The 25,262-nt window shown below is 48.9% G+C and overlaps 1 protein-coding gene across 2 annotated transcripts in view; it reads right to left on the bottom strand.

Moving 5' to 3' along the window:
* Positions 1-9,709: 9,709 nt before the first annotated feature.
* IFT43 (intraflagellar transport 43) overlaps positions 9,710-25,262 on the bottom strand; it is an 83,683-nt gene continuing 68,130 nt past the window's right edge. Inside the window, exons 6-10 of one of the 2 annotated variants that reach the window (XR_011232911.1) lie at positions 11,110-11,182; positions 10,760-10,835; positions 10,228-10,290; positions 9,835-10,062; positions 9,710-9,740 (exon numbers count right to left, since the gene is read on the bottom strand). Coding sequence is in view for 1 of the 2 variants with exons in the window: in XM_069465142.1 (XP_069321243.1) it covers positions 9,943-10,062; positions 10,228-10,290; positions 10,760-10,835; positions 11,110-11,182 (332 nt within the window). In the remaining variant the exon portion in view is untranslated. Of the gene's footprint in view, positions 9,741-9,807; positions 10,063-10,227; positions 10,291-10,759; positions 10,836-11,109; positions 11,183-25,262 lie in introns of those variants that run through there. The other variant, XM_069465142.1, reaches the window with a different exon arrangement.

Below are 25,262 nucleotides of genomic sequence, written 5' to 3'. Positions count from 1 at the left end.
AGATAACGTACAGAAAGCATTTCGTATGTTGCCTGATACCTGGTAAGGGCTTCATAAACATTAGTTATTATTATTACCGGAGGTGAGTAACATGAACAAGACACACAGCTCACAAGGGCACCTTCAAAAAGACCGAGGGAGAGAGGTACTGACAGGAAAACTTCTGCAAGATGTGCTGTTACAGGAAAAGGCAAGTTGGGGGCCATATGTGCATAATGGTCCCAATTCTGTACAGAAGGCCAAGCTCTGGGTCTCTGTTTGTCTGCCCACGTGCACGTCAATGCACTGATCTGGCTGGAAGGTCACGCTGGTCACCTCTGGGGAGGGCTGTGGAATGGGTGGGGGCGGGGCAGAGGGAAAAGGGATTTTCACTGTATTTAGATATATAGTTTTTAATGCAGTCAATATGTACTACTTGTGTAAGTAAAGATAATGTTTTAAAAATAGGATTGTGTGACCTTTTAAAGAAGTAAACTTCTTTTAAAAATCTGGCATCAGAAGTTCTTACATCCCTGCTCATCCCCCAGGTCAAAAACACTACTGCGATGCAAAAGTCGGCACATGCTGCCTGCTCTCTCCCGGGCACGTGCTTTCTACACAGCCCTGGGTCCTCCAGGCTCCCGCGTCCCTGCTTGCTCTGGGCTCAACAAACCTGCGCTTCCGTAGGAATGTCAAAAACGACTCCCAAATGCCTCTATTTTACTCCAAATTGGACCATCTGCTCTCCCCAATAGTCAAATCTGCTAGATTTTCCTTTCCAAATATAACTGTGGAAAGTTAAACTGAAGATGAAATGGAAAAGCTAGTTCTGAGTCTGTGCAGCCCCCTGGTCTGGGGTCGGGGCTGGGGGCACAGCCTGAGGGGCACCGAAGGCCCCTCTGCCTCCTGACCTCTCAGGGACGGCCAGGGGGGTCCGCAAAACACAAAAGATGTGGGGGGCAAACAGGAAGTCACCACTCACCTCCTGAGATGGTGAGCACTGATGGGGAGAGATCTTCCCAAAGTCTGGTTCACCGGGGTATAATGTACAGTACACCCCCTTTCTAAAGGGGTATCGCCCTTTCTAAAGTGTACAGCTTGATGAGTTTTACGAACACAACAAATGGACGTTACCACCACCACAATCAAGATGCAGAACGTTTCCACCACCCCACAAGTTCCTGACTCTTCCTTTAGGTCAATCCCTGCCCTCCCCTCCCGCTCCAGTTGGTTGGTTGGTTTTTGTTCTCTAAAGAGCTAAACTATTTTCTTCCTCTTTGCTTAGCTTCTCCTACTAAGTACTATCTCCTCCATCTACATAGCTTCTGTCTACACCCAGGGAGGCAACTTTCTGTTCAGACTTTGTTTCATGGCCCTTGTCCTTAAAACCGCAAGAGTGCCTTGGAGGGCCTTGCACCTTGGGGACCTTAGAGACCTGTCCTGCTGGCTTCCAACAGAACAAGCCTGGCCCTTCACAAAACCCGCAGTAGCCTCCCATCTGCCAACAGAGAGCACGACCCGCCCGTCCTGCTGCATCACAGAGGTGGCCTTGCTCTCTGGCCCCTGCGCTGCTGAGGCTGGGGTACAGCTGCCTGAACCTCATCTCTCCTCTCACACCCAGAGGTGACGCCTCAGCTCCTGACGGGCAACATGCATCATGCCAGAGGGCACCCCCTGTCTCCTGCCAGGCCTGGTATGCCACGACATCTCCTGTTCTCTGCTCATAAAGTCACTGACACAGGAACCCCAGGCCCTACCTCGGCCAGAAAAGGTGAAGCTGTTTTCTGCTCCTGCTGAGAGGAGACTAAAGAGACTAAATTCTTTTGCCAAATGCCTGTTGTGGGCATTTCGGTTCCTCCTTTTCAGACCTCCTCAGTTGGATTAGATGCCAACGTGGCACACACATGCAGCTCTGGCCAACCTCCCTCTCCGGGGATCTGCAACCCAAGTCACACCCACACCCCAGCCAAGCCACTGAGGCCCATGAGGCACGTGGCTTTGGGGATGAGGCCGCTCCCCACACTCTTAGCAGGCTGTGTTCTCTCAGCCTGCCCAGAAGCCTTTGCCCATCTGCTCTAGCTGGCCCGCTGCAGACCCAAGTTTGCAGCCTCTCAGAAGCAGACACCAAAACAGGCGTTGGAAGTGCAAGAGATTTACTGAGGGCAGACAAAGAGGGGAGGAAGCAGGAGCAGCAGGAAAAGCCTTCAGATGGTGATGAAGGTCTGACACCTGAGACAGAGAGAGGGCAGGAAGGAGGATTGGGTAGCAAGAGGCTGCAGCCCAGCTCGGAGAACGTCCTGGCCAGCCCAGTGGGGAATGCAGTACAAAGATGGCCACAGAAGCGTCCTGTGCTGGCCAGAGACTGTGAGCCCTTGTACCATTGCCATGTTTAGTAACTGGCAGGTGCCACCTGGAAGCATGTGGCCTCGGCCTGGACGCTGAGGCAGAAGCTGAAGGCACCACGGCTGGAGGCCGTGTGCTAACCACATTCCTTGTACAAGTTCTCTCTTGAAGGGTGGTCTGAGTGGTGCACCCCAGGGCTGCCCTCCTCCTGAGCCCAGTATGGAGACGCTGCTGGTGGATGGGTGGCCCTGGAGGCCTCTTTTTACTCCTCAGTTGCCTGACTGAGGCACTGGCGGTGCTACAGAAAGGAGAAGGCAAACCTACTTTTCCTGAGACTGCTGAGCTGCAGACTCTTCCCAAGCGGATACCATCGGCTCCAGGTCGGGGTTTATTTGAACAGTTCAGCAGATGGCAAACAGCTCAGGGTCCAGTTACGGGCCCTGAAAATACCCCAGGACTCTGCTTAAACTCTTGTCAGACCCGTGCTGGACACAGCGTTGGGCTTCCTGATCAGAGGAGGATAACCAACAGGTAAGCTGGACCTTTTCCAGAGCTCACATGATTTTAGCTTAAGCTATCAGGCAAGGGTCCCGGCTGCTGACAGAGGACACTTGGCCTGCAAATCAGGACTCGAGATCCAGGCTCAGGGACATGACCTTGGGCGAGTGTCCTTGGGGAACAGAATCCTCACTGGCGAAAGGAGGAGGGTGGGCAGGGGTCTCAAAGTCAAATGCCTTCCGTGGCCAGGCAGGAATGTACATGGGGAAGGGGTGGGGGCTGCAGAATTGCCGCTACTTAAAGGGGCTGCTGTTTCTCAGAGTAAGTTGATTGCTGCCGTAGGGATGGTAGTCCCAGAGTGCACAGATCTCCCAGTTTTCTAAGGGAAGCTGGAAACCTAAATTTTAATATGAAACCTTTCAGTTTTGAATGCTGCTAATTAACTAACAATTAAAAAGTAGTGTGTAAGCCAAATCCAACATGTCCTGTGGGTCATGTCAACCTAACTGTGGGCCTCCCATTTGTGACCGTGGGGTAGATGACCACTCAGGCCCTGTCTGTGCCCAATGCGCCATGACCTATGATTGGGCACAAGTGGCCACTGTTGCCCATTCAGGGTGACCAGAAGTAATCGTCACCTCCCTTTGTGGGAGACACTTGACAGGCATGAGCTCACTGAATCATCACGACGGCCCTATGAGACAGGAATTATTTTCAACCTCACTCTACAGATGAGAAAACTGAGGCTCTAGGAGGTGTGGGAACAGGCCCAGGCTCGTACAGCCGTGACGCGGAAGAGCAGAGCTGTGGGCTGGCGTCGTCCACATTCTCAGCCAGCGTGTCCTCCGCTTTGCTTCCTCCAGGCCGACTGCCAATGCCCGTGACACTCTCAGCCCCACGCAGCCCAGAGACCATCCACGGGGACTCTGGGACTAGCTCTTACGAGGAAGTCCCGAGACTCTTGTGCATTTTCCATCAAGGGCTGTGGCTCCCCCGCCCCCTCCCTGTGCTGTCCCTTGTGTCACACCCCCAGTCTGCTGGCAGGATGTGTGGCTGCTGGGCTGAATGTCCTGCTGCTTGAGATCTGGAAAAGATGGAGTTTTGCGGGACTCTTTCTGTTCTTCTCCCAGCCCCTTCACAGCCAGGTGTTTTTTTTTGCGGGGAGCACATGGAGGGGCCGCTCTCCCTCCTCCCCAAGGCAGCCCTGTTCGCTGCAGCTGCAGCAGATGTTCCTGGGCAGGCTGGCCAGCCAGCATTCTGTGGGAGCCAAGAGCCCTGCAGCCCGGGAATTCTGGGCTAATGCTCAGCCCTGGCATGGTCCCCTCTCTCGCTGACCTCTCCAGTCCAGGTCACCACGACAGATGCTGGGAACATATGCCGTGAATTAATTCACTCCGGCACAGTCACAGAGGAACAGCCTCTTCCTCTCTCTGCTCCCGCCACCCTTGCTTTCTGATTTCCACCTTGCCAAAGAAAAAGCAGATTTTCCCCTGCCTTGCTCCTAACACCCCCTGCATCGGGCTTTCTCTTTATTATCCTGAGCCCACTGCCAAAGGCATTTGGCTCCCCAAGTCGCCCTCACCCGCCACAATCCCAAGGAGGATCAAAGGGCTGAGAAGGAGCCCGAAGCCCTCTCCAGCTTTCGTCTCCAGCTAGATTATGTCCCAGGTTTCCTGGAACTCGTAAGTGCTCATTTCCTCTTCTTAAGGGGAGTTTGTCTCTCTATTTTAGGGGCCAGAATCTCTCTTCCAGTCTTTCCTTACATCTAACTCAAATCACTCCTGCTGCAATGAATTTTCCGGATAGAAATAGCAGCTGAACTTTGGCATCATGCAAGTACTGTTATTTCTCATCTTCCTTCTTTCCTCTGAGGAGGGGTTGGCAAACTTTTTCGATAAAGGGGCCGATAGCAAATATTTTAGGCTTTGTAGGCCAGAGAGTCTCTGTTGCAATTAAGCTCTGCCCATTGTGGCACCAAAGCAGCCACAGATAAATGAGCTTTTGCAAATGAGCAAGTAAACAAATAAGCATGGCTACGTTCCAGTAAAACGTACAAAAACAAGCAGCGGGCTGCATTTTGCAGATGGGAGGTAGTTTACCAGCCTCTGCTCTAAGCAAATCAACCCCATGTCTGTATTTCTTGGTGGAGAGAAGCTACCTCTCTCTCTCCTCTCATCTGCGCTTTGCAGCGGGTCATATGGGCTCCTCCACGCACACAGAAATGTCCTGTTTGTCTCTCTACGAGCTCGTGAGCTTCCTGAGGTCAGGACCACGCCTTATTTGACTTTGAACTCCTGGACTATGCTTGGAGCTTGACAGAAATGCAAACTATACCCAGTTTTATATGGGAAGAGCTTATGGGCTAGTAGAAAACAGACAGATGAGCTCTACGTTTTCAAAACTGAGAGTAACTGAATGACAGGAAGAAGGAAGGGAAGGAGGAATCAGGAGAACGTGCCTCCTCCAAACTCAACATCGACCTTTGAAACAAATTAAGGAAACAAGAAAAAATGAAGTACCTAATTAATCCTGATACCCTAAAGCTCCGAAAACAAACACACACATAAATAAAACCAATCCCCTGGAAAACAGTCTGGCAGTTTCTTAAAAGCTAAACATAAACATACCATATGAGCCAGCAATTTCACTCCAAGGAATCTACCTCAGAGAAATGAAAACACCTGTCCACACGAAGACAAGTACACGGACGTCCGCAGCAGCATTATTCGTAATAGCCAAAAACTGGAAACACCCCAAACGTCCATCAACTGACAAACGGTTAAGCAAATGTGGTGTGATCCACGCAGCGGACTAGCATTCAGCAGCAGCAAGAACTGCCGATGAATGTCACAGCGCGGATGAGCCTCGCCCACACGAGTGACAGCGGCCGGACTGGAAAGACTACATGTTATACGAGTCCATTTATAGGAAATGTCCAGAAATGGCAAATTTATGGAGACAGAAAGCAGATCCGTGGTTGCCTAGGGCTGGGGATGGGAACCGGGATTAACTGTAAATGGACACAAGGGAACTTTGTAGAATGACAAAAATGTTCTATAACTGGATTATGGTGATGGTTGCCCAACCCCATAAATTCACTAAGATCACTGCATTGTACACTTTCAATTGTACACTTTCAGTTTTATGGTACCCAAATTATATCTCAATAAAGCTGTTACAAACAATAAAACAAAACAAAAACCTGGTGCCAAACCATCCTTCTACCCATGGCTGAGAAGTGCTGTCTGAGGGGAGATGAGGGTTGTACCCCCTAGCGAATTGCAGGTGCTGTTGTTATAAAATCTCTCATGTGACTTTTCCTGCATTCATTTTTCCACCTCATCCAGTTCTAAAATCTCATAACAGCAGCTGGCTTTTACTGGGCACTACAATCCTAAGAGGACAGTACTAATATTATCCCATTTTCCAGATGAGAAAACAGGGTCAGTAAGGGAAAGTAACTCACTCGAGGGTCCACAGCTGCTTAGTGGCAGAGCTGGGGCCGGAACCCGATCCTGCCTGATTCTAGAACCTGTGCTCTTCGCCACTACTATTTTCTCCTATCCCCCACCTGTCCGCTGCCCCACTGGCTCTTCAGCCTCCAGGAGGAAAGCGTGGTGCTTCCTGGACAAGCAGGGAGAGGATGCCGAGCTTCCATATCTTGCTGCAGCAACACGACCTTGTGTTCGGGTCGCCAGCATCAATGTGAGAAGCCCCCTAACCACTAAGTAGAAAGGCCTTGATTTATATAAGTAGCACATTTTGGTCAGGCAGCACTGAACAGGCAGTAGCATCAGTTTCCGTCTGGAGTGTCCTGGGGTTTAGCAAAGACGAGCCAACAGTCAGGGACAGAGATGCCTTCTACAGGCTACGGGGTTGCCCAGATGAATTTCTTGCTGGAGCATTTCGTCAGGAGCTGCAGGTTTCCAGGGAACACCCCATGCAGGGGCCTTGTGATGCCACTCTGCCTGCCCAGTGCACTGCGCACACCCCTGCCTGGCAGGGAGCTGGCAGCAGCCACCTGAATTTTGGCCCGTGGCAGACAGAGCTCATTGTTCCCCTCTCCCTCAATGTAGCATTAATATCTCTGCTTCTTCCAGGCCGAGGCATGAAGAGGCTGTGCAGGAGTTTGAGGGAAGTTTTCCAAAGGCTGCCTGGCAAGCCCAGGGAGGCCTGAGAATGCCCTCAGCAAAGGAGGGAGAGACCCCACATGCTCAGAGGCCTTTTCTGTGATAAGCCCGGGCCTTGGGCACAGCGAGGCAGAGCATCTCCTCTCCCCTGTGCCGCCCACCCCAGGGCCCCTGACCTCCTGCTACTCCTCTGATGGGCCAGGCACACACTTGCCTCTTGGCTTTTGCAAGTACTGTTCTAGCTGCTGAGAACTGTTCCCTGGACACTAGTCTTGCTCCTTCCCTCACCTTCTTCAGGTCTTTGTTCAGATGTCACCCTCTTGGGGAGGCCTCCCCAACCACCCTATTTAAAATTGCAACCCCCCAGCCCAGCACTCCCTTCCCTTCCCTGTGCCGGTTTTATTTTTTTCCATAGCATTTATTACTACATGAAATATTACTTCACTTTATTTGTCCATCTCCCCCTCCAGGATGTAAGCTCTACAAGGCAAGGGAGTTTTGCCTAGACCAGGGCATGTGGCATGTGGCAACCAATGACTTCATGAGGGAAAGAACTTCTCCATCTGAGCCTGGCCTATGGACAGCATCTCTGCAGCTACCAGGCAATGTCAAAGACACCAGGAAACTACCCAAGTCTGCTCAGAGGTGACATGAGCCAATCTAGGAGAAACTGATAAAGAACCAGTTAACAAGCCATGTGCAGGTGGCAGCACCAAGACTCACTTCATGCCTCTCCCACGCCTCTGCAGAAAACCATCTTGCTGGTACCTGGTGATGCTTGTTGGTTCCGCCAGGCCCTCTTGAGCCTTCTTCCTGGGAGGCTCTCTGAAGCCTGGGGTGTACGACGCCACTGGCTGTAACGTAAGGAGGGTATATTAGAAGTCACATAAAAACTGGGAGGGTGTAGATACCGGAACAACATCTCAATCCCCAGGCACTTTGAAGACGTGACATTCAAATGCTAGTTAAAGGAGGAAGCCCAGAGAGGGCACGGCCAGGGAACAGGACAGGTGAAAGGAGACTTGGTCACACGTGGCCTGAACCTGAGTTGTTTGAGCTTAGCTCGCTCACCTTAAAGCTGTTCCTTACCCAGGTCACTGGCTTCGTCTCCACCTCCCTGGGGCTGGGACTCTTGAGTTCAGCCATGCTGACAGGCTTCACAGTGCCAGCCTGACAGAAGCCCTCTACTCTGTGGTCACTCTAAAGACAAAAATGGAGCTTTAGGGATGGTGGCAGTGAACTTCTTTCTCCCAGTGAACTGCAAATTCTGCCTGCTATAAACGAGATTGCTTTCCCCAGCTGAAGGCAGCAGAGGGGGAACAAAAACACAGGTGGAGTAAGACAACTTAGTTTGGAATTTCAGCTCTGCCACTCAGAGGCTGGATGATCTTGGGCAATCTCTTAACCTGAGCCTCAGTTTCCTTATCTGTAAAATGGGATAACCACAGCATCTGCTTCCCTGGGAGGCTATGGGGATTAAGCTTGCTGGTTCCTATGTGCTGAGCCCAGTACCTGGCATGTGGTGAGAACTCAGCAAATAGATCTTATTGCTGCTGTTGTTATAAAATAAAGGCAGGAAAGAAGTCAGCCCCCAGCTGACTGAAGACCTCCAAGGTTATCAGAGTCCTAAGGCAGTTGAATTTGCCAGTAATTAAGGGACTAGAAATACAGCCTTTTTCCTTTGGGTTTCAGAATGATGTAGACTCAAGCAAAACCAGCCTGGATGGAAACTTTTCAGTGGCCATGGGAATTATTCCAAAGAGGGGCTGTCTGGGCTGAAAGTGTGACTCTGGAAAAGGAGGAAACAGGACCCTAAAGCCACTAAATCCCTGAGTTTATAATTAACAGACAAGCATTCGCTCTGCCTGTTCTGGAGTCATGTGGCTCACCAGGGAAGGGCATGGTAGTCATACAAAAATAACCCCCCAGTGGGTTTTTGATGTGTTGAGCCTCTTTGTTTTTCTGAATTTTAATGAAGGGCTTTCCAGGCAGGATAAGAGAAGCACTCGATGCTCCCCGTGGCCAGAGTGGCCCTGGCTGCTGCCAGCCCGCGCGGGCCTGACGCAAAGCAAAGCAGCGGCAAGGAGAGGCGGGTAGGGAAAGGTCTTGGCCCTCAGATGAGATGTCTTGGGGTGAAAGAGAGAAAAACAAAAACAAAACATGTCTCTGTTTAGGAAAAAGATGTCTCTGTTTGGGCTCTGCTCCCAAACTCAGCGCATCTTAGAAAGAGGCGCTTGTGACACGTGGGGGAGTTTCTCAACAGATAAGAAGGGGGAGGCCCAGGCTCCCCAAGAGTGCTTCTGTGGAATTCTCAGGGCTGCTAGGCTGGCCCATGAGAACCAGAAACAAGGCCCTGGGAACCTTTTTGGTGGCAGCTTTTGGAGCCCCAGGCATGAGTTGCAGGGAGAGGGGAGAAAGGAGAGTGCTGTCCCAATAGCCACCAAAGCACGGTGTGAATGAAGAACGGATCACCTTAGTCCCATCTTGCTCCCTCAGCTACAGCTGCCTGGAAGCAGGTGACGAAGGTGGCAGTGCCGCTTCCCTGCCGTAACTGAGGCGCACTGAATGCCACAGTAAGAAAGGCGTCACGCCAGGCCCTGCCCCAGAACCCCAGCGGGCAGCTGCTTGCACCCTCCTGAGAAGGAATGACTTACAGTAGGAGCAGCCATTCCTTCTCCTCCTGAATCTAACTTTCCCTCATGCTCTTCAACAACATGGAACATGCAGAGTTCTCATCGGATGGTTTAACAGTTGCGCTCCTTCACTTTTGCTGAATCTTTCCAGAGGGGGCTGGAAAGAAATGGAAGAGATGGCCACAGAATAAAGCAATTTATTTCCATCAAATGATCCAATGTAGTTTACCGAAAATAAATATTTTTATTACAAAATATTCCGTGTAAAAATCCTAAGCTGCTTGCAAGCATCTGTAGTTTTAGGCTTGTTGCAGAGTGGAGGGTACGGGTTCAGGAGTGCCTGGGCTGCCCCGCAGGGTTCAGGAGTGCCTGGGCTGCCCCGCAGGGTCCTCCCTCTCCGTCTGTAGCAGGTCCCACTCGGCAAGCAGCTCCGAAGACACCTCAGTGTACAGATGGTCCCAGTCCCAGCTGACGTCATCCTGCCAAGAGGGGCATCACCGGATAAGACGAAAAAACAAAACAAACAACAAAAAAAAGGCTTTTCCCTAGACGGTGGCTAACTTCTCCCACCTATCTAGGCCTCAGGGGGCACAAGTCAGCCTGAGGAGCCAGTCACTTATAGGAATGACAAGCTGCTACCGTACCTCTCGAACTTCATGCTCTGGTGCAAGGACTTTAGTGAGGAGCTTCAGGTCGATCTCGCCATCCTGCGAATGCAAAAACAGCCAGGCTGGGTACCTCGCAGCAGCTACCTATCTCTTGCAAAGCATGGAAGATCAGTTTGTATGTGTTAGAATTTCCCAAAGTGAGATCCACAGAAATGCCTTAATCAGAGAGCAAAAACACGAGTGGATCACACAGCCACTGAGAGACAACGGAAAGCAGAAGCTCCCTCCATGCTGCCGTGCTTTGGGGAAAAGGGCCACCCCTGACAGCAGCATATCCACAGGGACCGAGGGCAGCCGCGGAAGCAGGCGGAAGCCTGCAATGGGAAACCCTGCAATATGCTGGGCCCAGAGATGCTGTGAGATGCCTGAAGATAATCCCTCCAGCAAAGTGTGTTGCCAGCCAGCCTCGGGACCGAAGGAGGTGCTGCACAGCTCTGAAGCAGCTGAGAAACCTCTCTACGGATGCTGCCGGGAGCCTGCCCCTCTGTGCAGAAGCTGCTCCACTCACCAGGGTCTGGAAGGCCGAATACTTCATGAGGTCATTGTCCAGGTCACGGTAGGTCATCACCCGGTTCACCTGGACACTGCAAGAAGGGAGACTGTGAGTAGGACCCACAGGCAGGCCCAGTGCCAGGAGTGCTGCTGGGCTACTGTCCCCAGAGCCTCATGTGCAGCTGGGGATGACCAGAATGGGAACAAAATGTCCTAACTAAATGGGATCCCTGGGACTGAGCCCATCACCAGAAACATCTGGATATACGTTGGGGGGCAGCAAAAGTCCACCGTAGCTGATATTTGGAGTCTATCAATTCGTACGTTCTCTGCCTCCCTGCCAACTTCATACCTAATTTAACATACCTGGGAGGGGCTGCCACTTGCAAAACAAAGTCTTCTTCCTGTACTTCTTCCAGATCCGGAATAACAGGAATATCTGCAATGAGAAGTGGAGGCAAAACTGTCTGCAGCACAAACGGGGTCTCACTGCTTTTCCGTTTCTTACTTACTCACCTCCAACACGCCAGCCCCGGGGCTGTGGCCGGGCAGAATGCACACTCCGACACGGCATCTGGCCTCCAGGGGCTGCCAGGCTAGGGCCATGGTGGCAAATGAGGGTGCACATTAGAATCAGAGGTGGAATTTCAACAATTTCTGAATCCCAGACCTCAGCCTGGAGCCTGTTGAGGCAGAACCTTCTGGGTGGGGTTCAAGCATCTGAATTTTTTCCCAAGATTTCTTTGGTGACTCTGATGCATGTGCCAGGCTAGGAGTCACTGGAATGGATCTCCAAGGAGAAATGTAAAGAAATGGGAAGAGATTCGCAGACAGCACTTGAGGAAGGGCTTACATGAGAGGAGAGGAAAGAAGGGAACCGATGAGTGGTCCTGCAATGGGCAGAGATGCAGCGTCACGAAGTGGATGTGACCGTGGTGCCACCTCCTCATGACCGAGATCTCTGCGTGCGTTAACTCCAGAGTGCAACTGTCACGGCCCTTAGCCTGCGTCTGAAGGGTATTTCCCACTGGTGATACAACCCGGCCCCCAATGTTGTGTCAGACATCAGGGTCTCCATGTGCCGAGTCTAACGTAATAAATGATGCAGATCCTAACACACTTTCCTAACTATCTTGCAGAGATTTTCCTTCTCTGAAGAACGAAAACTCCCAGAGGGGAGAGACTAGTGAAGAAACCTTTCCTTTCTGCTGCCATGGATTGAATTCAATTTTATTTTTAAAAGAGGCACAAAATCATCCCAAGAACAGCTGAGAAGACCCTTGCCACTCTCATTATTTAGACTTTGCGACTGCTCCAGCCAAGCTAAGCCAGAGAATGTAAACGTCAGTTCCAAGCCTGGCATCTTTATTATTACTTCCGACTGTGCGGGAACAGATGCTGTACCTGGAAAAAGAGAGTGTGCAAGGGAGAGACGGAGACACGGAAAATTAAACAGACAGGCAGTGAAAGAAAGTGATATAAAGAGTGAAAAGGAATAAAAAGAAATTGCTGAAAGGGAAAATAAAGAAGAGACATATACACCACCCCCAAAATAATGAACCACATTCAGCAAGTCCCCTATCTAGAAAGAGCTGTTCAAAGCTTAGATTATATCTCTCTATCCTGTTAGAGAATTAGAGATGGAATTCTCTAAGATTCCATTTCTTATGCTAATAGAAATTTAGCTTCTTTTTCCCTCTTGCTCTGAGTGATTAATACAGCCCATTGTGCGGGCTGCTGACAGTGCCGTTCCCCAGGCTGGTGAGACCGCACAGGCCCTGCAGAGGGACAGGGAGGAAGCTGGCTATGCCATGCGCCATCGGCAGTGTGACAGTTTTGGAATGAGCCAGTTAGCCGCTCCTGGCTCTCCTAGGGTGTGGAGTCCAGCCTGAGATGAATATTCAGAAGTTGCTAAGAAAATGCTCCATGCTGAGTTTAGGGCTCAGGACAGGGTCTTTCCAAATTCCCCTTTCCCTCCACAACTTTAGCAGTTGGGTCCTGTCAACTCTGCCCAGCTTCTCGGAGCTCTGAGGAATTACACTTCTGCCCGATGTCCACTCTCACTCCCCACGGGCTTCCCTCTTCGTCCCTACCCCCCTCCTCCAAATGTGCACAGAGAGTGCGGGGCTGGCCCATCTGCGACAGATCAGAGGTCAGCTCGGGCCTTGGCAAAGGGGCCGCTCAGAGTGGCGCTGGTGGGGCTGGCCACACAGTGGGATTTCTCTCTAATTGGAAGCCTGGTGCCCAGCAGAACCCGGTGAACTGCCTGAGTGGGACAGAGCCAGCGATGACAGCCAGGCCAAGGCAAGCTGGAACATTCCGGCGCAGTGACAGCTTGAGCCATCGCAGCAGAGGCAGGCCATCCAACTCCCGGCCCCCAGAGGAACAGGTGGCCGTGGAGCAGGTTTTGGGCAAACTTCAAAGAACTTCACAATTTTACAGTTTCTGATTTATAATCACAGACAAGTGCTTATGTGTACATAATATGTTCTGGGGAATTCTTTTTTTCTCTTTCTCTCCTTCCTTCCTCCCTGTCCTGTCTTTCTCACATACACCGTGAGCAAACATGGAAAAAAGGAAATGAACCTGAGACATCTGCTTCCTCACTAAATTACCTACAAGGGGTGATCCTGTCCTGCCTCTGGTCAGAGACAGTGACCTAACCTGGGAACGTGAACTGCTGACCCGGCTTGACTCAGCGTGACACGCAAAGCACACGACTTTAACAGGGACAGTCAGAGGGTGACAGGAGTCAGTTCTGGTACTGGCGAAAAGCTAGTTTAAAAAATCCAGCCATTATGTTTACTTTATTCTTCTTTTCTCCTCTGTCGCTAATACTAAGAACATTAGCCGTAGCCACGAGGTAAGGAAAGTCTGGTGTACAGGATTCCTCCACAACAGCTCGGAGGCAGGACGGTCAGCTCCAAATCCTGGCCCCACCATGTCCTAGCTGTGTGACTTTATCCCCCAGTGCCTCCTCGGTTTCTCAGCCGTAAAATGAAGATCATAATTACACCCACATCATAGGCTTGTTTTAAGTATGAAATAATCTGTATAAAACACTAAGCACAGTGTGCTCAGTACATGATAAATATTCAGCAACTATTCTTATTGATGTAACAGATATTATAATATTGTGCACATAGAGAAACTATATGGCTCCACCTTCGTCTTCTCATTTACTCCCGCCTGGTGACGACCATTTTCCGGAAGAGGATGCTGAGGCTAAGCGAGATTAAGCAGCTCTCGTGAGGGAAACTGGGAAGAACCAAGCCCAGCTTCCCACTCCCATGTGGCTGCAATGCAGGGGCTCTGCCACACCCCCCACCCCAGGGCCTTCTTTGCATATGTGAAATGCCTTCGAAGATGCCCCCTCCTCTAGCGGAGGGGTGAGACAACTGCCTACAGTCCCGACATCTTTGACTTTGCCTGAGACTTAATGTCCTCTGTTCTGGGGCATCTCTCTGGATTCCAATTACTATAAGTATGCTAAGTCCTCACCATGCGCCCCGAAAAGGCCAAAAAGAGCCGAGTGAAAGAAGTAGACCCCCACCAGAGAGCATGGAGACTCTACCCCCCACCCCACAACCCCCTAAGTCTTATCAAATCAGTCCCAAGCAGAAAGAAGTGGCTGGGCACCTCGAATAGCCCCAGAAAAGGGGAAGGTGAGGCAAGAGAGCTGTGACATCCCCATTGCCATGGGAGCTGATACCCTCATCTTTCGTCTCAGTTCCCTGGCAGGCAGGGCTGTTCTCACCCGCAGCACCCAAGGCTCACTGTCCCAGATCTGACCGCCTATCTGAAGGGCCCTCCCTTGTGCTGCGTGCTCGCTCCCTGCCTCCGTGTTAGCTGTCTCATAGCTGTTCAAGTGCTTCTCCGCCCCGCTGTGGTGCCCGGTTAGCCACACTGTAGGGAAACGCCATTTGTCTACCTGTTCGTTCATCATTCATTCATTCATTCATTCAAGGAATGCTGACTGAGCACACACTGTGTGAAAGGTGCTGTGCTGGGTGACATCAGTAACAGCTAACCAGACCGACACAGCCCTCGTCTCATGGAGCACCAGTCCGGTGGAGGATGATAAATACAAATAAATGCACTGCTCATAAATTAAAATATACCCTAGGAAGGAAACTAACTGGATTCTATGACAGACAATAACAGGGAGACCTAATTGGTTTATTTTTCTAAAATAAAACTAACACTGTAGGTGGTAATAAATTCAAATGCTATAGAAAAGTTTAAAATGAAAAATTTTCCTTCCTTCCATGAGACCTTGTCACTGCCCTAGAGGTAATCACTGTTGACAATTTCTTGCATATATTTACTGAAAAGAATATATGCATACCGATATATGCATACCAGAGCGCACATGTCCTTTAACAGAATGTTTGCAAATAGGATCTTGCTACATATACGTTGTTCTGCAACTTGCTTTTATCTTTCCTTATCAGTACACGGATGTATCTCATCCTTTTAAATGACCTTCTAGTATTCTATTGAACAGATGCTCCAAGATGCATTTAATGCAGTCCAGAGGGGATTTAATTTTGAGAGGTGGTGTGAGGAGTTAGGGAAGGTCTTTCTGAATTAGGGATAGAGCAGCTGAAGCTGAAGAAGCAGGACACGGCCAGGCGGGGGACAGTGTGTGCAAAGGCACTAGGAGGTGAGAGGTAACTCGCAACACTGGAAAAACTGAAGGCAGGACAGTGTGCTTAGCCTGGGGCCCAGGAGAGAACGGCACGGGGTGAGGCAGAAGAGGGTGCCTGGTGCCCGGTGCCTGGTGAGGAAGGACTGGCATCAACCAACCAGGAAACACGTACTGGGGACCCACCTCTATGTAAGTCCCCTCCGGAGGCACATTAGGGGAAAACCAAGATGGACTGCGCATGGCAAAGTTGTGAAGGGAGCCTGCATTTGTTAAAAATAATAGCAAATCAGAAGAATAAGGAAAATGCCTGTCCCTTCCTTGGCGAATCATCTCTGAATCCAATAGGCAGAAATAAGAGCTTCCTACTTTGTTCTTCCATAATACTTTATTCATGGCCACAGGGTAGACCTCACTACCTTCCAGGAGGGGTGAGTAAGCGAAATTTGCCCCAAGTCTGCCCCCTAGATGGTGAACCAGCTGACAGTAAAGACCACGTCACAGGCACTTCTGTATCAGGACTGGCAAAATAAAGGACAACTGAACAGAACTGAATCAGCAGATGCCCCTTTGATCTGAAAGTCACACCAATGGAAGGGCCATGTCAATCTTCTCTACGTTGTTCCAATCATAAGCGCTACTGAGTTGCCTAAGTAGGATTCATTTCACAAGAACAACCAGGAGTAATCCTTGGATACTTCCTGGATTTGATAACATCGTAGCAAAGGATTTGCCTCACTTGAGAGCTGCCAAGTTCCGCTGGGAGAGGCCTGTGCATATACAAGAATCAATGGATGAGTGGGGACAAAGTTTTGGGGAAGAGAAATTCCAGTTTGGCCCAGTATGGACCATCCAGCTTCCACCCCGAGGCTGGGTCACACTGCTCTTCATCAGTCTCTACAGTCTGGACGCACCAATAGAGGCTCGTTAACGCACAGCAACAGCAGTACGAATCTACTTCAAATAGAGACATTGCCAAATGGGAACCTCGGTTTGAGACTACAACACCAGCCTGCTGCCACCCAACAGATCTAATCAACAAATCAATTACCAGATGAGACCACAGAACGACTAAATGTTGCCTAAATAAATAATATAAATAAATAATAGAAACTTACAGGAACACCAGTAGATCAATTACAACTGGTTTCAAAGATGTGAGAAGCTGCCATTTGCCCTGAAATACATTCATTATGGATAATACCATCACACACGTACACTAAAATGCTAATTACCTAGCAAAGTCCCAGAAGGATCCTTTTCAGCTCCCGTGGCCTGACAGTAAAAGCCTACCTGCCTCTTCCAATGAAGCCAGCCCCAAATCTCTGTGATGCATTTTGTGACAGTCTGCATCCGGATCCAGCTGCTGTTTGCTTGTCTGGGTAACACTAGAACAAAAGTGATTTCTTACATCGGACTCAGCTTGCAATGAGTATACCCCAAGCACTACCCCAGCTCTCTACCTGGAGCATAAATTTAAGTCCAGCAGGAAGGAGAGAACAAAGGAGGCACCCCAATCTGGGCCCTGGGTCCCACCCAGGCCAAGATGTTTCAGGCAGGGAGCCCCTTCCTCTCTGTGACCTTTTAGGTTCTACTCTTTGCGAATTTTTTCACTGGGATTTCTGAATGGAATTCCCTGGTCATGTCCAGAAGGGCTTCTAGAGAGCCACATAAAGTCTCTTCTGTTCTCTAGCACCTGCGCACCTTGACACCTCAGTAAATGATACAAGTCGTTGGCTCACCCTACCAGGTTACTCAGGATGCTCACAGACAACATCCACCCCCTCATTTCATCTGCTAACTGAGCTCCCAACGGCAAATGCCCTGCTTGGTTACACACAGTCTCTTCTCAAACTTCCTTCCCACACAGTGCCCTGGCCGCCGCAGAGCATTCGCAGCCATTAAGGACTCACATCCACCGTGCATATCCAAGTTCAACAACCAATCACCATGAAAGGGATCTGGACGTGCTGCTTAAGGACACCCCATTAAGAGCAGTCCAGAAAAACCCACGATTCTGTGCCCAAAGCCAACAGGCATCAGCGGAGCTGGCAAGTGAAAGAAAACAATGTCCCTGTTCTCAGGAGATGGCCACTTAAAACCAGAGATCATTATAATTTTTCTCTGCAGCTGCAAAACTTTGTTTTACTGAACACTGTTACCTTCTGCATCACGTATGGAGAATTTTAAACAGGCAAATGGAAGAAGGTCTGATTGAAGATGAAGTTAAGTGAAAGAAATTGGTCTCATTTAGCACATGACAGGATTCATCTGTGTTCCCAAGTCCACTGAGGTGGCATCATGGGCGTTTCATATTCATGAGCTGCTGCGACACTATGTCCCCTCATTTACAAAGAGCCGTGTTCAGCAAATTCTGTCCCTGTGGACACTCCGTGCATTTCATGGTCTTGTCAGAGAGACATCAAACGCTCCAGTAACCAAATACCAGAAAATGGCTTTAATTAGTGGATCTCAATCGTATAAATAATTTTTTTTTCTCAGTGAAAAAATGGAGAATTTTTTAAAAGGGAAAAGAAAAGGGGAAAGCAGTAGGCAACAGGCTTCAAACACCCGAAGGAACGAGGGAAAGAGGAGTCTCAGAGGAGCTTCCGAGCGGTCCCCTGCACTCCCCGAATCAGGAGACATGCGGCACTAACACGTCGCAGGTCCCTGGCAGGTCTGCTTTATGAAGACTTGTCCCCTGTGATTTCACCTGATTAGAGCTGGGTCCAGGCTGTACTCGTTACTGGCAGGTGAAGAGAAAAGAGTCTGCAAACGGCGGTGGCGGCGGCTACAGAGCCGTGCTGCGAAAGCTGCAGAACAGGACTGACCTCGAGCGAAACGCGTGGCCCCAAGACAGAGTGGGGCATCTTGTCAGGAGCTGGGCACGAGCAGGTCCCCGAGGGGGTGTGCAATGGGGACACAAGGAAAAGATGCCCTGTTCTGCGGTGCCAGTTCAGGGTGGTTTTTTCCATCTGTGTCCCATATGCTGAGATGCCTCCATGCTCCTGCCAAACTGAATCTCTCCCAACGCTGCTGGGGAAAAAAGATCACAGACCTTAAGAGGAGGAAGATCAAAATAGTTGATTGTTCCTCACAGCCCCCCAAGCTGTGACAGCTCTCTTGGCTGTCAGCGGGTTGGAGAGGGAGGTCTGGCCTGACTTCGGGTTCTGAGCTAAGCCAGGCCGCAGCACAGTTGGCTTCTGGCTGGACCGTCGGCAGAGAGGGGGGTTTGCTAAGAGCGTCGACTCGGCGCCTGCTACACTGCAGTGTGTGAATGCCTGCCCTCCTCATGCCACCCACGGAGGGATGTCACCGTGTTCTCAAGGAGCCACGTGTGCAACAGCCCAGACAGAAACCTGCCCCATCATCCCCCCAAATCCGCTGAAAGATACACAAGCAGCAGAACTGGCAATGCGAAGGCTCAGCACCCAGGAGGGACAAGCAGGGCCCAGCAAGAGTTCCCTACAGGGTTCAGCACAGGAGCCTTAAGTCACTCAGCTCTAAGAAGACCCCAGAGTCACCTGCCGGGGTGACCTCTAGGGAACGTCAGACCATGGGGTGACTGTCAGTTGAAGGAAATGAAGAACAATGTTCCTCCAATAGCTCTCTCAGAGCCTCCTGATGGTTCCAGCTTTTATCTGTGGGCTGTGTTAAGGACAAGGAGGCGTAGAGGACTCTAAATGTGATGGAGGAATGAAGTGGCTGGAAGGAACGCAAGTGGAGGAACTCTCCACTCTCTTCAATAAGCCCCGAGATGAGCGAGACGGTATTAATGTGACAGAGAGCGCCTTCCCAGCCGCCAGTAGAAGTGTGTTAGAAAACAGGCATATCTGATTCTATTTCATCCTCTTCATGTTACACTGAAAAAAACAAGACAAACTACACTGCTTTTATTCTAAATCCTTAGGTTTTGTATTTTCCTTATATATATTTATTAAAAAAATGCTCCTTTGATCGGTGCCACCCGTGACACCCCCACAAACGGAATGCTTCTGAGCGGTTCCCTCTGCACAAGGCCACTGCTGGTGACAGCCAGCTGGTTTTGATCACAGCCATTCCGAATCGGATTTTCATAAGATAGATGAGGAGTCTTACTGCTGCTCTCTCTCTTATCAGATGAGAAACAGAGGGGGAGGGGGAGAACGGGTCCTGAGGGACCAGCGCAACAATCAAGGGCTGCGTGGCTCTTTCTCTGTCCCTCGCTGCTGCAATTTTCAAAGGAGTTTGCCTCGGGCACTTTTAAATGATGGTGTCTCAATTCTGTAATCATCTTTCAAGAGCTTTCTCTTAAAGGGTCTTTTAGGTAAACCTAGTCCGTCAACCACACTTATGGACTCAGGAATCACATTTGTGTCCTCCTGTGTGTGTACATACAGACGAGTACACACACACAGAGGCGTGCGTGTGCGTGCACACACACTCAGCATCTGTGCATTTTTAGAAAGCTGGTAGAACCTAAAGCAAGAAAGGGAGATCCACCATTTGGCCACCAAGTTTGCCTCTTGCTAGGTTAAGAGGGTCTCCTATTACCTCTTACCCATTCCTAGGTATTGCTCTTCAAGTCTTCCTTTAGAAACTAATCTCCATGTGTGATGTGTCAGAAGGAAAAGATTTCTCTGACCGAGGGCTAAGCCATGTCCTCAGTCCAACCTCAGGTATATAAGCATGGCTGTCTCTTCCCATCTCACCTGGGCGATATCTGTCTGTCAGCCTTCAAACTGAGAAATGAACCACAGCTGTCTATTTAAGAGAACACCAGTAGTCACTAGTCATCTCAGGCCACAACCTGCTGTGTTTCTGGTTACAAAGACTATTTGGAGCAACTCTGCAACTCCATCTGTTTTTTTTTTTTCTTTTTTCATTGCCGAGAATACTGTGCATTTTCTTTATACAGTCCCCATCATTTGAAACATACCTCCTAGAACACTGAGCCTCTAGTTCTTTCTGCTCACATAAAAATCTAAGCAGTCTAAGATCTCCCTGGGCAGGGGTCCTCATCAGCGTGGGCCTGTCTGCATTGAGGGCCTCTCCTCTGCTCTCATCCCTCATCCACCCACTCCCTTTACAGTTATGTGGAGGTGGAGAAGTGCCCGTGCCTGTCCCCGAAAGCTGGGACACTGCTTATAGTCACATCTGGGACAGTCTCACAAAACTAAATGGGATTAGCTTTGTCCTGTCCTGATCCTATCTTCTGTATTCAACTGGGACAGAATCCAAGGAGTTACAGCATAAATACCCTGATCTCTATAATGGTTTCAGGGAGATTTAACTCTCTTTTACTCTTGTCAGTGCTTAATGTTGGATGATTTGCTATTAATCACAATCCTCTAAACAGACTATACCATGACAGACTGCTGACGGAGCTTTCTCTCTGTGTTCCTGGAGGAAGGTTAATACAACCTGCTTCATTTAAAACATGCATACACGCGTGGCACAAGACTTTTGTTTCATGCTTCCCACTCTACTTCTTCAGATGGGGACGTGCAAGCACCTGCTCACAAGAACAAAGAAAATGGAACACCAGAGAGGTTACTGTCAACTGTGTTTCGGGCAGAAATGTTTCATTTGGGAAGTTTGAGGTGACCTAGAGGTTTCAGGGCACCACTGGGGCCCCTGTCCTAGCCCTGCCAATGCAGCAGGAGGTCTGGTTGAGACTCTGGGCTGTGCCTTGAAGCTGGACTGGGGAAAGGTAGAATATAACCGAGTTGACAAAGAATGACAACTAGAACTTGCTCCAAGCTTAACTCAGTTCTCAAAACCTCCCCTGACATTCTGCCTTTTGAGGGGACCAAAAGAATGCAGCAAAACCAGTCTCTACTACATTTGCTGAGTCAGATAACTCCAAACATCTCTCCATCCCATCAGCTCCTAGAAACCTACTCTATGATGGCATATGCTTTCCCTAAGGCAGGGTCATGGGACCCTGAATCACCTCCTACAAAAAACAAAAACAAATTCTCTTGCTACGTTAAAGACACTTTTGGGAAGTTCCATGTAACTTCTCTGGTGTCTTACTCGGGGAACCAGCTCTGGCCAAACCTACACTGGGGAGTAGAGAAGTCAGCCCCTGTGGCCTCAAGGCTGTACATCTACTAGAGTTCATTTTTCTTTAGCTGCCAGGAATGTGGCTTTAAACGCCTATCACAGAGAAACTAAATTTAGATTCTCAGTCCACAGAGTTGTAGTAGAGGGTGTAGCTGATTGGGAATCAAGAAACCTGAGTCCAGGATCTGCCCCTAATTTGCTGACCTTATTCAATTACTTGTCAACTCTGGTTCTAAGTTTCCATATCACCAAAATGAGGTCTCCAAGACATCCTTATTCTGGGGTGTCCATTGGAATACATAAGCCCTGTCTGTCAGATTTGCCTATGGAAGTCTTTCCAAATGTTCCATAGTCACAGTCATGGCTTGTCAATAAAGCATACCATCTCTTTTGCTTGGAATCACTACAATAAAAATTCATCTTTGATAATGCAATTAGCCTGCATAGATTCCACCTCTGGTCCCAGATAGTTTCAGCTCAGTATTCACAACATATTTTGGCACCACCAGCGGGGGCCATTTAGTATCCAAGGTGGTCTTCCCAGAGTCCCACGTCTCTGAGGTGTCAATTTGTTTCCTCTGCTGGGTCTCAAAGAGGCAGGTTGGCATAAGAGCCACAAACGCAGCACTTCCGGGCCAAGCAGTGCCCTGTGGGTCTTGGGTTTTACCAAACCTCCCAAATTCCCTAGTACTCACACTGCAACCTATAAAAGCCCAGTGAAACTCCTTCGCACCCTAAAGTAGTTTCTCCCTTCTGGAGGATTCAGCATAGGCACTCTTGAATTCATCATGTAAAAGCAATCTTGATGGATTTGATGGAAAAGAAAACATAACAAGAGAGGGGGGATTCTGTTTCATGTCACAAGAGCTTTAAAGACCTGGTCTCTCTGGCTTGCCTCTATCCAGCCCAGGCACTGCTGCAGACGAGACTTGGCGGCAAGAGGACCAGCAGAGCTGAGGACACGGCCAACAACTAAATCTGAGCACCAGGATAGATGTGCAACAGGCTGCTGGGAAAACGAGTGAGACAGGCCTCCTCCACAAGCAGGGCCGAGAGAGCAGAGGGATTAGGAGTTACAAAGACCACGTCCGAATCCTGGCACCATCACTTACTGGTAGTGGTGTGCTGGAGTATCTCACGCTGGCTGAGAAAAGCCACTTGCCAAATTTGTAGTAATTTTAAGTGCACATTGTCAAAAATAAACATCATTAAAGACTAAATTATACACCTTCATAATTAAATTATATTAAAAACAAAGGTAATAAATACTCAAAACTCACTACTTCCTAAATTTTACTTAGCTATGCTCTCTAAATTATTTACATCTAACATACCTGTATGGTGCAAATACAAATACCAGTGCACTATTGCCTATCTCTTCCCAGCTCTGTGGTCAATGATGTCACGTTGGTAGCTTGAAACCAGCCACGGTGGGAGTATCTACGCCATAGACATTGGCAAACGTTACCAGTCAGGACGTTTTTCCCCCTGGAGAGCTGGTTGTTAAATATTTACCAGCACATCACTGCTTATTAGCCACATGATCTTGGGGAGTTATTTAGCTTCACCAAGCTTTCATTTCCTCCTCTGTAAGATGACAGTTAGCATGACGCCTGGCTCACAGTAAACATGAACAATGATAATCAATACTATTTCCTACAAGAATGACTTCTTTTTCAAATTTCTTACCGAATAACCTGTGAGCAGAACAAAGCTTAACAAAGCACAGAGACAGAAGTGAGAGCAGCTTAATCCTTGGACCAATGAGTACCAATCCACCTGCCCCCACCCCAATTCCCGCTGTGGATATGGAGTTCCCGTGCATGTATGTGTTAGGGAAGGACAGGGCAGCTGAGAGAGACCTTAGTGTCTAGTCCTAGTAACTGTGAACTGAGAAACACAAACTGATTTTAAGGAACATTATTTAATAAAACATCAGTGGCAGTTATGATCATTTAAAAAAGAAATTAGGGAGGCAAAGGAACTAGGTTTAGGAACCATCCAGGAAGTCCCACATGTTGGATTAAGCTTAAGGAAAGAAATGGCAATATAATAGAACATTCTTACTAAGGAAGAACAGAGTTGAGACATCAGTATTCTAATTTATCTGTTTTTAAAGAATTCTTTCCACTTTCTCTCCACTACAAAGCTATTTAGGCTCAGAGTGACTCTGCTGTTTGCAGGAGAAGGGATGATGGATATGGTGGAAGGATTAAGCAATGAATAAGAGCCCAGAAGAGAGTCAGAAAGCCTGGAGACAGAGATGAACGGGGAGAGGCAGAGACAGAGAGGTGACGGAGTGATAGACCTCTACAGACAGCATTTTTCTAATTCCACTGACAGCCTGGCTTCTCACATCTCTTCCAGCCTCATTGCTTGGCTGTGTTCAGCCACTTTTACCTATTTTCCCTGTTGACATGGATAGAAAATTGAGCAATTATCCTTAAACTCAGCGCTCTCAGATCATCCAGATTGCTACACTTGCAGAATTAAGTCCTCAATCGCCCCTGGCTAGAAGTGGCTCAACTCAGTTTGTCCTTTAGGAATTAAACACTTTTTGGTTGGCCAGAAGGATTTATTATTCCTAAGGTTCTGAGGTATTCAATTCTGTCAAAACAGGACCTCTGGATGCAAAGGAGCACAGCCCTCTCCAGTGGGGATGAGGCAGGCCCAAAAGCTGGGAGCTGAGGGAAGAGGGAGTACCAATTCCACTCACAGTTCTGGGCTCTGGTAAAAGGCAACGGTTAAACACAGGAATGATCAAAGTCTTGTTTTTAGCTCCTGTTTTTAGGGACTTCCTACTTTTTAAAGACGTATTTTAGAGCTCATAAATTCTTTTCTAACTTGAATTTAGCTCTCAGATAAACCATCTGTGAGTTGACTCCATATCTAATTGTATACTCAGAGATTGTTTGAGCATGAACATTCTTCATTTTTTAAAAATAATGTCTTTTCTCCCCTTTGTGGGCCTCTCCATGTTCATCTTTATAGTCTCACGTTCTATCTAGAGTTTACTTCCTGGGAATTGGATTCTAGACCTGGAGGAGACTAAGCAGGCCTGGACGAGATGAGAGAGGAGACCCACTTTGCATTCGCAGTCTACTCTCCTCTACCAGGAGTCCCCTCCACACACCCCTGACCCTCACTCCCATTTCCTGGCAACTTCTACTCTTCCTTCAATTTAAAGTTTAAAAGTCATTTCTTCAGAATGGCCTTCCCTCGCCCCTTGGTCCCAGTCAGGTCTCCACATGACTCTCACAGTACCCAGCACCCTCCTCCCTCGGGGGACTAGACGTAATGTGTTCTTACTTTAGTTGTGCAACTATTTGTTTAAGTCCTGTTTCCCCAGCTAGGCTGTGAACTGCAGGAGGGCAAGGACAATGAATGCTTTGCTCATCATCGTATCCCTAGTGCGCAGCCCTGAGCATCACATCACACATAGCAGCATTCAACAAACGGCTGTTGAATGAACGAATGAGTGTCCTGCAACAGTCACCTGTAGAGACTGAGTTCAATCTTATTCCAGATCTGATGTTCTTTCTCTAACACCCACAACCTTCCATGACATTAGTCAAAAGCCTTCAGGCAAGCCAGAAATTTGACTCCAAGAATAAGAATGGAGGATTATGCAACTGAAGGATGGTTGTCTAAATAGGACAGATCAGTTTTGCTATTCTACAATTTTGGGAGCCTGAGGTCATGTGTCACCTTGGCTGTCCCTCATTCTCCAGCTATTCTCCATAGTCATGAACCCTAACTTCCCTGACGCATTGTGTCCGCTATAGCTATGAGTGGTTCTGCCTAGAATCAGCAAATTAGGTGA

Source organism: Eulemur rufifrons, chromosome 2 (assembly GCF_041146395.1).
Source record: "Eulemur rufifrons isolate Redbay chromosome 2, OSU_ERuf_1, whole genome shotgun sequence".
In the NCBI taxonomy this organism is placed as follows: domain Eukaryota; kingdom Metazoa; phylum Chordata; class Mammalia; order Primates; family Lemuridae; genus Eulemur; species Eulemur rufifrons.
Note: the sequence above shows the minus strand (reverse complement) of the source record. Positions and strands in the feature narration are given on the sequence as shown.